The 13,325-nt window shown below is 45.4% G+C and overlaps 1 protein-coding gene across 3 annotated transcripts in view; it reads right to left on the bottom strand.

Moving 5' to 3' along the window:
- gsdmeb (gasdermin Eb) overlaps positions 1-13,325 on the bottom strand; it is a 49,914-nt gene that overhangs the window by 19,900 nt on the left and 16,689 nt on the right. For all 3 annotated transcript variants that reach the window (XM_070880799.1, XM_070880798.1, XM_070880797.1), the window contains exons 2-3: positions 12,627-12,858; positions 9,602-9,794 (exon numbers count right to left, since the gene is read on the bottom strand). In XM_070880799.1, the coding sequence (XP_070736900.1) occupies positions 9,602-9,794; positions 12,627-12,837 (404 nt within the window). In that variant the 5' untranslated portion in view covers positions 12,838-12,858. The remainder of the gene's footprint in view (positions 1-9,601; positions 9,795-12,626; positions 12,859-13,325) is intronic.

Raw genomic sequence — 13,325 nt, forward strand, 5'->3', positions numbered from 1 at the left:
ATTTTCTTAATACTTCACTTTAAACCTTAATCCCACAAATTCGGGCCGATCTCAGGCACGAACCTCTCCTCCCCTCCAAGCATCCATGCCTCTCACCGGCGACGACCGCAATACCAGCGACCAAACCTCCTGCAACGGCGACCTGGACCCCTTGGTCATCCTTAAACCTCTATAATCCACAAATTCGGGCCTACCTCATGCGCAAATCTTCCTCATAAGCCCCACAGCACTCCTCGACGATGACCGGACCATCAACAACGATGACCGAACCTCCTACTGCAGCAGCGAACTGGACCTGGACTGCTTCCCTCCTTCAGCGACCTGCTCCTTTGACGTAGACTCAGCTGTCCCACCGGATCCTCGGCGACGCCCTGCAAGCCAGGTGAGCCTCCAAATGTGACTGGACCTCCTCTAGCAATGATCAAGCCCTCCCCCTCCAGCGGCGTCCAGGCCTCCTGTATCAACGAGGACTGGGCCTCTCCTCTCCAGCAACGATGACTAGCCTTTCCTTCTCCCTCAACGATGGCGGGACCTCTCCTTCCCCACTGATGACCTGATCTCTTCGCCCCCAGCACGTGGCGAGTACCATGGCTGTGACCACCCTGACCTCCCACACTGAACTCCAGGGGATCACTGACCCCCCTCAAAGCCTGCCCCCAACCACCTACCATCAAGTGCACTACCCAGCACAGAGCTTGCGGCCAACATCTCGCCGTAAGCAACTAAGCTCATACAGCAGTGCCTGGTCTCCAGTTGTCTTGGACCCCCTTGCCACTGGACCAAGACCTTGCTCAGCTAAGCCCGTGTGGTGATCGGTGTGCAACGACCACCCCACGTTAAAAGAACTCACACACAGGCATCTTCCACTCATTTAATGAGATTTGGGGCCTGGAACGTCAAGCCCCTAATGGACAATTCCAACAGCGAAAGGCCGGAGTGCCGCACTGCCATAGTTGCCTGGGAACTTAGACTCTTGGACATCGACATCGCCGCCCTAAGCGAGACCTGGCGGGCAGGGGAAGACCAGCTTAAAGAACATGGTGGAGGTTATACCTTTTTCTGGAAAGGTAAACCAGAGGAAGAACACCGTCTTCATGGAGTTGGCTTCGCTGTCAAAAATGACCTGGTCGGCCACCTCAAAGACACCCCCTGTGGGATTAACAAATGCCTGATGACTCTTCGCCTTACCCTATGCCGGAAACAATGCGCCACAGTCATCAGTGCATGCACTCCAGCACTTGATGCAACGGATGAGACTAAAAAGGGATTCTATTCCAACCTCGAGACATCCCTGTCCTGCGTCCCCAAGGACGACAAATTGATCCTCCTAGGAGACTTTAATGCTAGGGTCAGCAAAGACACAGCCCTTTGGGGAGGCATAATTGGCAGAGAGGGGGTAGGGAAAGCCAATTCCAGTGGTACCCTACTCCTGACAAAATGTCTAGATCACGAACTCCTCATCACCAACACCCTGTTCCACCAGAGGGACAAATACAAGGCATCGTGGCAACACCCTCGCTCCAAACACTGGCACCCGCTCGACTATGTCATCGTCCAAGCCAAGGATCGCAAGGATGTGCGCATCACCCATGCCATGACAGGAGCTGATGACTGCTGGACGGACCATCGCCTAATCCAATCCACCATCATCAATATAAACATAGCCCCAAAGTAAAGTAGAGGGTTCAGCAGAAGCAGTGCCGCAAAAAAAAAAATTAATACCGGGGCACTTAAAGATCCAGCTAAGAGAGCCCTATACAGCCAGTGCCTCACAGCCAATCTGGCGTGCCTTGATGGCCCCGAGATGCTCAATGTCCACAGCGCTTGGTCTGCCATCCAGGCCTCCATAACAGTAGTTGTGACGTTGGGGACAGCATCAAACAAGAAATAAGGGATGTGTGCAATGAAGGTACAGCAGATATCATGGGTGACTTTAATCTACATATTGATTGGGCTAACCAAACTGGTAGCAATGCGGTGGAGGAGGATTTCCTGAAGTGTATTAGGGATGGTTTTCTCGACCAATATGTCGAGGAACCAACTAGAGAGCGGGCCATTCTAGACTGGGTGATGTGTAATGAGAAAGGACTAATTAGCAATCTTGTTGTGCGAGGCCTCTTGGGGAAGTGTGACCATAATATGGTAGAATTCTTTATTAAGATGGAGAGAGACACAGTTAATTCGGAAACTAGGGTCCTGAACTTAAGGAAAGGTAACTTCGACGGTATGAGGCGTGAATTGGCTAGAATAGACTGGCAAAGGATACTAAAAGGGTTGACGGTGGATAAGCAATGGCAAACATTTAAAGATCACATGGATGAACTTCAGCAATTGTACATCCCTGTCTGGAGTAAAAATAAAACGGGGAAAGTGGCTCAACCGTGGCTAACAAGGGAAATTAGGGATAGTGTTAAAACCAAGGAAGAGGCATATAAATTGGCTTGAAAAAGCAACAAACCTGAGGACTGGGAGAAATTTAGAATTCAACAGAGGAGGACTAAGGGTTTAATTAAGAGGGGGAAGAGAGAGAGTATGAGAGGAAGCTTGCAGGGAACATAAAAACTGACTGCAAAAGCTTCTCTAAATATGTGAAGAGAAAAAGATTAGCGAAGTCAAATGTAGGTCCCTTGCAGTCGGATTCAGGTGAATTTATAATGGGGAACAAAGAAATGGCAGATCAATTGAACAAATACTTTAGTTGTGTCTTCACGAAGTAAGACACGAATAACCTTCCGAATGTACTAGGGTCAGTGGGTCTAGTGAGAAGGAGGAACTGAAGGATATCCTTATTAGGCAGGAAATTGTGTTAGGGAAATTGATGGGATTGAAGGCCGAAAAATCCCCAGGGCCTGATAGTCTGCATCCCAGAGTACTTAAGGAAGTGGCCCTATAAATAGTGGATGCATTGGTGATCATTTTCCAACAGTCTATCGACTCTGGATCAGTTCCTATGGACTGGAGGGTAGCTAATGTAACACCACTTTTTTTTAAAAAGGGAGGGAGAGAGAAAACAGATTATAGACCGGTTAGCCTGAATCAGCAGTGGGGAAAATGTTGGAATCAATCATCAAGGATGAAATATCAGCGCATTTGGAAAGCAGTGACAGGATCGGTCCAAGTCAGCATGGATTGGTGAAAGGGAAATCATGCTGGACAAATCTTCTGGAATGTTTGAGGATGTAACTAGCAGAGTGGACAAGGGAGAACCAGTGGATGTGGTGTATTTGGACTTTCAAAAGGCTTTTGACAAGGTCCCACACAAGAGATTGATGTGCAAAGTCAAAGCACATGGTATTGGGGGTAAATGTACTGACGTGGATAGAGAACTGGTTGACAGACAGGAAGCAGAGTCAGGATAAACGGGTCCTTTTCAGAATGGCAGGCAGTGACTAGTGGAGTGCTGTAGGGCTCAGTGGTGGTACTCCAGCTCTTTACAATATACATTAACGATTTGGATGAAGGAATTGAGTGTAATATCTCCAAGTTTGCAGATGACACTAAACTGGGTGGTGGTGTGAGCTGTGAATGGGACGCTAAGAGGTTGCAGGGTGAGTGGGCAAATGTATGGCAGATGCAGTATAATGTGAATAAATGTGAGGTTATCCATTTTGGGGGCAAAAACACGAAGGCAGATTATCTGAATGGCAGCAGATTAGGAAAAGGGGAGGTGCAACAAGACCTGGGTGTCATGGTTCATCAGTCATTGAAGGTTGGCATGTAGGTACAGCAGACGGAGAAGGCGGAAAATGGTATGTTGGCCTTCATAGCTAGAGGATTTGAGTATAGGAGCAGGGAGGTCTTACTGCAGTTGTACAGGGCCTTAGTGAGGCCTCACCTGGAATAGTGTGTTCAGTTTTGGTCTCCTAATCTGAGGAAGGACATTCTTGCTATAGAGGGAGTGCAGCAAAGGTTCACCAGACTAATTTCAGGGATGGCTGGACTATCATATGAGGAGAGACTGGATCAACTGGGCCTTTATTCACTGGAGTTTAGAAGGATGAGATTCTGACGGGACTGGACAGATTAGATGCGGGAAGAATGTTTCCAATGTTGGGGAAGTCCAGAACCAGGGAACATAGTCTTAGGATAAGGGGTAGGCCATTTAGGACTGAGATGAGGAGAAACTTCTTCACTCAGAGTTGTTAACCTATAGAATTCCCTGCCGCAGAGAGTTGTTGATGCCAGTTCATTGGATATATTCAAGGGGGAGTTATATATGGCCCTTACAGCTAAGGGGATCAAGGGGTATGGAGAGAAAGCAGGAAAGGGGTACTGAGGGAATGATCAGCCATGATCTTATTGAATGGGGTGCAGGCTCAAAGGGCCAAATGGCCTACTCTTGCACCTATTTTCTATGTTTCTATAACCAGTGCCTGTGAAAAGACACTTGGTTACTCAACCCAAAAGCACTAGGACTGATTTGATGAAAATGATCAGGAGGTCCAAGAACTAATCGACCGTAAGCATTTTTGAGCCTCAAGCAACAGCCAAACTCGGGTGCTTCAAAGCAACATTACAGACGGCTCAAGGCTGAGGTCCAACAAAAATCCCAGGACCTAAAAAACAGGTGATGGATGGAGAAAGCACAGGTAATACAACAACTAGCCAACATCCATGATATACGAGGATTCTTCACTGCAGTCAAGGCCACCTACGGTCCAAACTCACAAGGCCCCACCCCACTCCTGGCAAAGAACGGGGAAACACTCAAGGACACCAAGGCGGTCAGGGCCCACTGGAAGGAGCACTTTGAAGATCTCCTCAATCGAGACTCTGCCTTTGACTCGGGTATTCTCAACTCCATCCCGCAGCATGCAACCCGCCATCACCTCAGTGAAACTCCAACGTTGCAAAAAGTAGCAAAGCCATAAAACAGCTCAAGAACAACAAGGCTATGGGTGCAGATGGAATTCCTGCTGAGGCGCTTAAATATGGTGGAGAGGCGCTGTTGGAGTGGATACATAACCTCATCTCTCTCATTTAGAGGGAGGAGTGTATGCGGGGGGGGGGGGCATCTCAGAGATGCAGTGATCATGTCCATTTTTAAAAGGGGGATCTTTTAAAAAATGGACTGTGGCAACTACAGGGGAATCTCCCCACTATAAACCACTGGGAAGGTTGTCACTAGAGTCCTCCTCAATCGTCTTCTCCCTGTGGCCGAGGAGCTCCTCCCGGAATCGCAGTGCCGATTTCGTCCCCTACGGGGAACAACGGACATGATCTTTGCAGCGCGCCAAGTACAGGAAAAATGCAAAGAGCAGCGCTAGCCCTTAGACAAAGCCCTTTTCGACCTTACAAAGGTCTTTGACACTGTTGACCGTGAGGGCTTATGGAGCGTCCTCAGTTTTGGGTGCCCCCAAAAGTTTGTCGACGCCATTTGCCTGCTCCACGACGACATGCAGGCCGTGATCCTTACCAGCGGATCAATTACAGAACCAATCCACATCCGGATCGGGGTCAAACAGGGCTGTGTAATCGCCCCAACCCTCTTCTCAATCTTCCTTGCTCCACCTCAGTCAACAAGCTCCCCGCCGGAGTGGAACTAAACTACAGAACCAGTGAGAAGCTACTTAACCTACGCTGCCTCCAGGCCAGATCCAAGACCACCCCAATCTCCGTCTTTGAACTGCAGTACACGGACGACACCTGCGTCTGCGCACATTCGGAGACTAAACTCCAGGATATAGTCAATGTAGTCACTGAAGCACATGAAAGCATGGACCTTACGCTTACCATCCGAAAGACAAAGATCCTACACCAACCCGTCCTCGCCACACAGCACTGCCCCCCAGTCATCAATATTCATGGCGCGGCTCTCGACAACGTGGACCACTTCCCATACCTCGGGAGCCTCGTCAACAAAGGCAGACATTGATGCGAAGATTCAACATCGCCTCCAGTGCGCCATTGCAGCCTTTGGCTGCCTGAGGAAGAATGTTCGAAGACCAAGCCCTCAAACCTACCACCAAGCTGATGCTCTACAGGGCTGTACTAATTTCCGCCCTCCTATATGGGTCAGAGACATGGACGACTTACAGAAGACACATCAAGTCACTGGAGATATATCACCAACGATGTCTCTGCAAGATCCTGCAAATCCCCTGGGAGGACAGGCGCACCAACATCAGTGTCCTTGCCCAGGCTAACAACCCCAGCATCGAAGCACTGACCACGCTCAATCAGCTTCGCTGGGCAGGCCACATAGTTCGCATGCCAGACACGAGACTCCCTAAACAATTGCTATATGCGGAGCTCCTTCATGGCAAACGAGCCAAAAGTGGGCAGCGGAAATGGTACAAGGACACCCTCAAAGCCTCCCTGGTGAAGTGCGACATTCACCACTGATGCCTGGGAGACCCTGGCTGAAGGCCGCTCTAGGTGGAGAAAGTGCATCCAGGAGGGCGTTGAGCTCTTCGAATCTCAACGCAGCGAGCGTGATGTGATCAGGCACAGGCAGCGGAAGGAGCGTGTGGTAAATCAGTGCAATCCCCCTCCCTTTCCCTGACAAATATCTGTCCCACCTGACAGCGTCTGGCTCTCGTGTTGGACGGTTCAGCCACCAAAGAACTCACTTTAGGAGTGGAAGCAAGTCTTCCTCAATTTGAAGGGACTGCCTATGATGATGACATTCCCCACCAGGACAGCCTGAGGGCACTACACTTCTTCCGAAGAGGCCCAACTAGTCCCCATCCTCTGCCTAGCTGAACTTGTTCTCACATTGAACAACTTCTCCTTTGACTCCTCACTTCCTCCAAATTAAATGTGTTACTATAGGAACCCGCATGGGCCCTAGCTATTAGCTATGCCTGTCTTTTCGTGGGATAGATGGAACATTCTTTGCTACAGTCCGACACAGGGCCCCTCTCTCACCTCTTTTTCCAGTACATTGATGACTGTCAGTGCCGTTCCCTGCTCTTGCCCTGAACTAGAAAACTTCATTCACTTTGCTTCCAATTTCTGTCCTGCCCTCACCTTCACAGGGTCCATCTCCAACTCTTCCCTTCCTCGACTTCAGTCTCCATTTCTGGGGATAGGCTATTGACCAACATTCACTATAAATCCACTGACACCCACAGCGAACTCGACTACGCTTCCTCCCACGCCGCGTGCTGCAAGGATTCCATTCCATTCTCCCAGTTTCTCCGTCTCTGTCGCAACTGCTCGGGCCACCACCTTCCATATTAGTGCTTTCGATACTTCTTCCTTTTTTCTCAACTGAGGTCGACATTGCTCTTGACCATGTCGGTTCTATTTCCTGCACTTCTGCTCTCACCCCTTCACTTCCCTCACAGAATCATGATGGGGTTCTCATTGACCTCACCGTTCACCCCACCAGCCTCCACTTTCAACGGATCATCTTCCACCACCTCCAGCGTGATCCCATCACTAAACATACCCTCCCCTCCCCTCTCAACATTCCGAAGCAACCGCTCCTCAAATCATCCCCAAAACCTTTTCCCACAGCACCTTCCTGTGCAAGCGCAGGAGATGCAACACCTCCCCTTTTACCGCCTCCCTTCCCACTTTCCAAGGCCCCAAACACTCCTTCCAGGTGAAACAGTGATTTACTTGTACTTCTTGCAATTTATTAATATTTTAATATTGTATTCGCTGCTCATGTAGTCTCCTCTACATTGGAGAGATCAAATGCAGATTGGATGACCGCTTTGCGGAACACCTCCGTGGTCCATAATCATGACTCCGAGCTTCCGGTCGCCTGTCACTTTAATTCCCTGCTCCACTCCCAATCTGACCTCTCCGTCCTCGGCTTCCTACATTGTTCCAATGAAGCTCAACGCAAGCTCGAGGAACAGTACCTCATCTTTCGATTAGGTACTTTACAGCCGTCTGGACTCAACATTGAGTTCAACAATTTCAGACCATGATATCTGCCCCTATTTTTGTTTCCCACATGGAAGCTGTTGATTCTTCCACCTCCACCTCAGCTAGACTCATCTTTTGTTTCTTTACTTGTGCCATTACCATCTCCTTTTGTCTTTTAATCGCTCCTGCCTTCCATTCTATCACAGACCTTACCTTTTGTTCATTCCTCCCCTCCACCCGCCCTCCCCTTTCCCTGCCCCTACACTTGCTTAAAATCTGTTACATCTTTAACTTTTTCCAGTTCTGACGAAGGGTCATCGACCTGAAATGTTAACTCCGTTTCTCTCCACAGATGCTTCCTGAGCTGCTGAGTATTGCCAGCATTTTCTGCAAAGTTCCCCTCCCCCCACATAATTAATAACCTTGATAAACTCTTTCAAAAGGGAACAGCAGCGGATTCCCCCCGCTCTAGCTCACTGTGCGACCTTCGAACTTAAGTTCATGGGATCTTACAGATTAATGTGCGGCAGTGCACCTTACAAAGAACAGCATTCCTCACGTCTCTCCCTGTTTCTCAGTCTTTCTGTCCACCGCCCCCCCACCACCCACCCACCAGGCCTGTGCGTGTGTCTCTTTCCCTCTGTCTCTCACCAAAGAACATTGGAGCAAAAGGAGAAATAGTGTTGGTTGAGGAGAGAGAAATCCAACCAAGGAGTGAACCAATAATTAAAGTACAGACACCCTAATGTATCTGGATGTACAAGGGATGAATGCTTTGTTTAAAGTACTGATTTCACTAATTGAATGGCCCTTAATGTGCCAGCTCAGTGCAACCCTGAGTGCAACTGCTGGAAGGTTTTGGAAGAGACAATTAAATGAGGCTCAGTTGGTGGCTGGTAAAGATTTTTTTTACCGTTATTCAAAGTAGTGCAGGAAATTCAACAGCCATTCTGACCAACATTCCTGACTCAGTAACACCAGAAACAGTTGAACACAGATGAACTGAAGGGTCAATGTTTAAGGAAGAAAACAAAATCCCTCTGACATTACACAGGAACCCATCGACCATCGGAACACACACTTCACAAGTTGCAATGCCGATCATTGAGCTATACGTCCCGCCAACTGGTATTAGCTCGGAAGTCGCAAGGCTCGCAAATGACTTTCTATCTGGATCCAGGGCCAGTATATTAGGCCCCTTCCCCCACGCCAGCTGTCCAGCTCTCTGCGCGGCCTTTGAATGAAAGTTCATGGGAGCTCAGGGATCAATGCGCGGCCTCACACCCATGCACCTTAGAGGGAACAGTGCTCACTAAGCGAGTCTCCCAAGGACAAAAATAAAGATGCACCGCCTTTTAGTTAGTGTGGAATCATACTGCTACTTTTTGTCATTAATAAAAGCACAAATGTTAATGATTTATGACAGCAAGTAAAATACCTATTAAAGGGAGACTAAAGAACACTGGGGAGGAATGTTTTCTTTATAGTTGCATTCTAATTAAAGCTTATTATAATGTCTGATAAGTTTAGAAGTACGAGAAAATGGGGAGAAACTCATGTATTATTGAATATTCATATGTCAGTGGTAACAACTGGATCGTCTCACAAATTTAAGATACACTCCTTCCTTTCAAAATTAGATTATGCTTTAACGGTTTTCTGTACCATTTTTCTCTATGAAATGAAAGTTAACAACTATTAAGTGGCCTTGGTTTGAACTTGTACCTATTCCATGTGAGCATGAATAGCTAGGAGCTATATACTAGCTGTCATTTACCTTTTCTCAGCTATTTTCAAAAGTTGATGCAAATCAAATTCTTGTTTCTTCAGGTTCCCAAAGGAAGATTCTAGTGATATCGAATCCTGACCTTCCAGGCTGAAGCTTAAATTGGCAATCTGAGTTTCTGTACTTGCCCCCACCTTGTCTTCAAATTTTCCTTCATACTTGAGAAAGACGGATTCAGTGACAGCTGCAAAACAAGAACCTTTTCAGTTCAACTATTGAAAGGACAAGTGAGCATTATAGCAGTTACTAACACGTGACTGGTTCCCAGCATGCTTTAAGTCAACAGTACTAAAGCCAATTGTTCTACCCAAGTCTGATGAACATTTAGAAAGTTCTAAGTATGTGGTCATATTATATGTTTGTAAAAGCATGGCCAGATAAATGCACAGAATTCTCAATGCAGTAAATCTATTTTCAGTAGGAATACAGGACCTGATGAGGGTCTGCCATCAAGATTGGGGTAAATACAAAGAACTTTCAGGCTTCTTCCAAATGACACTTTGTAACTGGTCACTAAGTGGCAAGCAGTAGTTGTTCAAGGAGACACCGATTCTTCTCAATCTCAGAGACTGATCACAGGAAATTTTCAAAGATTTGTTGAATTTCAATTTAATTATTTTTTAATATACAAAATCGATTCAATTTGTATAAACTAAGACTCCCAGTATGTGCCATTTTCTAAATAAAGTGTTCAACACGATATCTTAAATTCTGAAACGAACACAAATTGGTTCAAATTAAGCCCTTCGATCTCAGATTTCATCTTTTCAGAAATCTTACTAACATCCTGATACAGTGCAAGGATACGATTAAATTCTTCAAATTCATTTTTAGCTTTTAAGTGAGTTTCTGTTAGCAATGTTCAGATAATAAAAAGGGATTCCAGTCAGACAAGGTTTTAGATGATAAGCAGAGGCTACAAACTATCTTTGTTCACTCAGCCTCGAGAGTAGCGATAGATCTCTCAGCAGCGAGATATTTCTGGACGTTTTGACCATCAAGTGAAGAAACTATGGCTTTATAGAGTGATTCCTTCGAGGACAGCTGTGTAACATCCCTGAAGAGGGCCTTTGTTCTCTGCAACTGTCTCCAGTTGAATTACTTTATTAACAGTTCAGTCAAGGTGAAAGCTTGGGGAGTTATTCTTGTTAAAACTGAAATTCATTGTGAATTAACCGGATGAGGTAATCGTTTGAGAACATTTGAATCTGCACTAGTGAGAAAGAAAAGTATAAAAAGGAGCAATCTAGAATAGAGGGGGGTTGTGAATCTTTGGAATTCTCTATCCCAGAGAGTGTGGACCCTCAGTCATTGAGTATATTTAAGGCTGAGATCGATAGATTTTTAGACTCTAAGGGAATCAAGGGATATGGGGATCGGGCAGGAAAATGGAGTTGAGGTTGAAGATCAGCCATGATCTTATTGAATGGCAGACCAGACTCGAGGGGCCCTCAGGCATACTCCTGCTTCTGTGTACAGCAGGTTCTCCTGTATGGACCAGAGTTTGGACTCTCGTAGTGTAACTTATCTTTTACCATACCCTCCTATATCTACTTCCACCTTTTCTCAACCCCCAATCATCTCCCTTTTAATTTGTCCCATTATCCTGTTGGGCTGTGCCACAATGGTCCTCATGTGGCTAATGTGAGGTTTATACATCTCATCTCTACCATACCAATACTATCTTTTTACTTTCTATTACCTCCTTGCATCAACAATTCCCAAGTTCCTGTACCTTTTGCCACATAGCAATTTCTGAACTACCACTCTTGCCTTTATGACCACTCCCACCCCGCCTTACAGTGGTCCAGTTTATTTTATTAGCATCTTCTTCCATTATATCTTCCCCATATTACCATTTTGCATTACCGCTTGTTGATCCTTTTTCCCATTCTCAGATGTCTCCAACTGGGTTGCAGTCCAGCCAATGATAAATGAACTTCTCAGACACTCTGTCCTTCTCATTAATTTCCCCTCTCCTGTGCTTAAACTTTTACACCTATTGTAATAGTACCCTTAACTGCATTTCTCCTTTGACAGTTGTAAATATTTCCACAGTACAAGTCATTGCCTTTATTCAATTTTCCATTTCTTTTGTGGCTTAGTCTAGACCGGAATGTGTTTTTTTTTTAGATCAACAGCCTATGAATGATTATAAAAATGGGACAAATTAGGAGGCAGATGACACTAGCCTTTGCATATTAAATATTCTTTATAACTAAAAGTTTCTTAACTTACTAGTTCAACACATTACCAGCTTGAATACCTTTCACAGTTAGGGTTGGGCAATAAATGCCGACCTTGCCAGCAACGCTCACATACCATGAACGAATAAATTTTAAAAAGTTGATGATTTTGTAAATAACTTTTTGATGAAACATTTGGTGAGTAAAGGGCAATGGCTGGGAACATAGCCTGATTGTGGATTGATGGGGTGTTGGTGAAGACAATAGTCACTACCCTACTCTTAGTGTCCAAAGATGGCTGGTGGGAAAGACTAGACCAGGGTAGGTAAAGATCCCTGGCAAGCTCAGCGAATCTTTGCTGACTTTGAAAAAGAGACTGGACATTTGTGTTTACAAATCTATCATTTCTAGCTATAAGGAGAGAAATGGGTTATTTGCTGATACATATATCATATTTGTCATGTGCCAATCGCCTGTCAACTGAATATTTTGAACTAACTTCAAATATTTATGGCATGTCTGAATATGCCCATCCATTAATCCAATTTCTCCTTATAGTACTAGAATAGCATGGAGAACAAATCAACACTTTGCACATTTTAAACCAGCATACTAAAACATTTCCCAGCCCTTTCTCCCAAGAACAATATTCATAACACTAAATTCTTTAGAGCATTTAGTCTATTTTCTTTTGCTATGAATGAAATGAAGACCTCAAACTATTCAGTTTATATCAAAGTCTGCAGTCATACAACGGCCTCGCTACTCTCATGCTTGACATTTTATTAAGTTTCTGCAATGAGTACTAATAAGTGAACCAAAATCCGTACCAGGTTTAATGGGTGCGTCACCAGTCAATATGTCTTGGAGGCTAAAAGAAGAAGGATGATATTTTGGCTTCTGCCAGAACCATCCCTTCTTCCTCTTTGTTACCAGGTTCAGAAGCTGCAGCTTATCAGAATCATTCAGACTGCTAACAGGAATCAGGTCACCACTGCTTTCAATCTGCTTTACAAAACTGCTGGTTGCCTTTGCAAACATCTTCAGGGATTAACTATGAACCTAAGAAATAAACATAATTTGGTCTATTAAAAAAGAGTTTCACTTTTTATTACATAATACAATCTGCTTTACAACCACAATGCTAGAAAAGCTCCGCACATCTGTGAAATACATTACTGTCCCAGGTGAACTTTAAACAGCCACATTCAAATACAAAGGCGACAATATAACCAATTTATCTTTGAGGCTTTTGAGGACAATGTCGTAATGTGGTTGTAGCAGCTATTTCATTATTGAAAGAAAGATAATTTGGAAGAAGCAACTAAATCCACACTTGGTAATTTGACTCAGTCGAGGCTGGAAAATGCAACAAATGCTGCTAGAATTATAAAACCCAAGTAGATCATGGCTCAAGAAAGGTATTATGCACTTTTAAAAAAAAAAACACATACACAGATTAGGTAGAACCAGGGCTCCTAATATTCTGTGGCTCCTCAAAACTAATTTGTGGCAAGCCTAACAAAATC

This window comes from Pristiophorus japonicus, chromosome 5 (assembly GCF_044704955.1).
Source record: "Pristiophorus japonicus isolate sPriJap1 chromosome 5, sPriJap1.hap1, whole genome shotgun sequence".
Classification (NCBI taxonomy): domain Eukaryota; kingdom Metazoa; phylum Chordata; class Chondrichthyes; family Pristiophoridae; genus Pristiophorus; species Pristiophorus japonicus.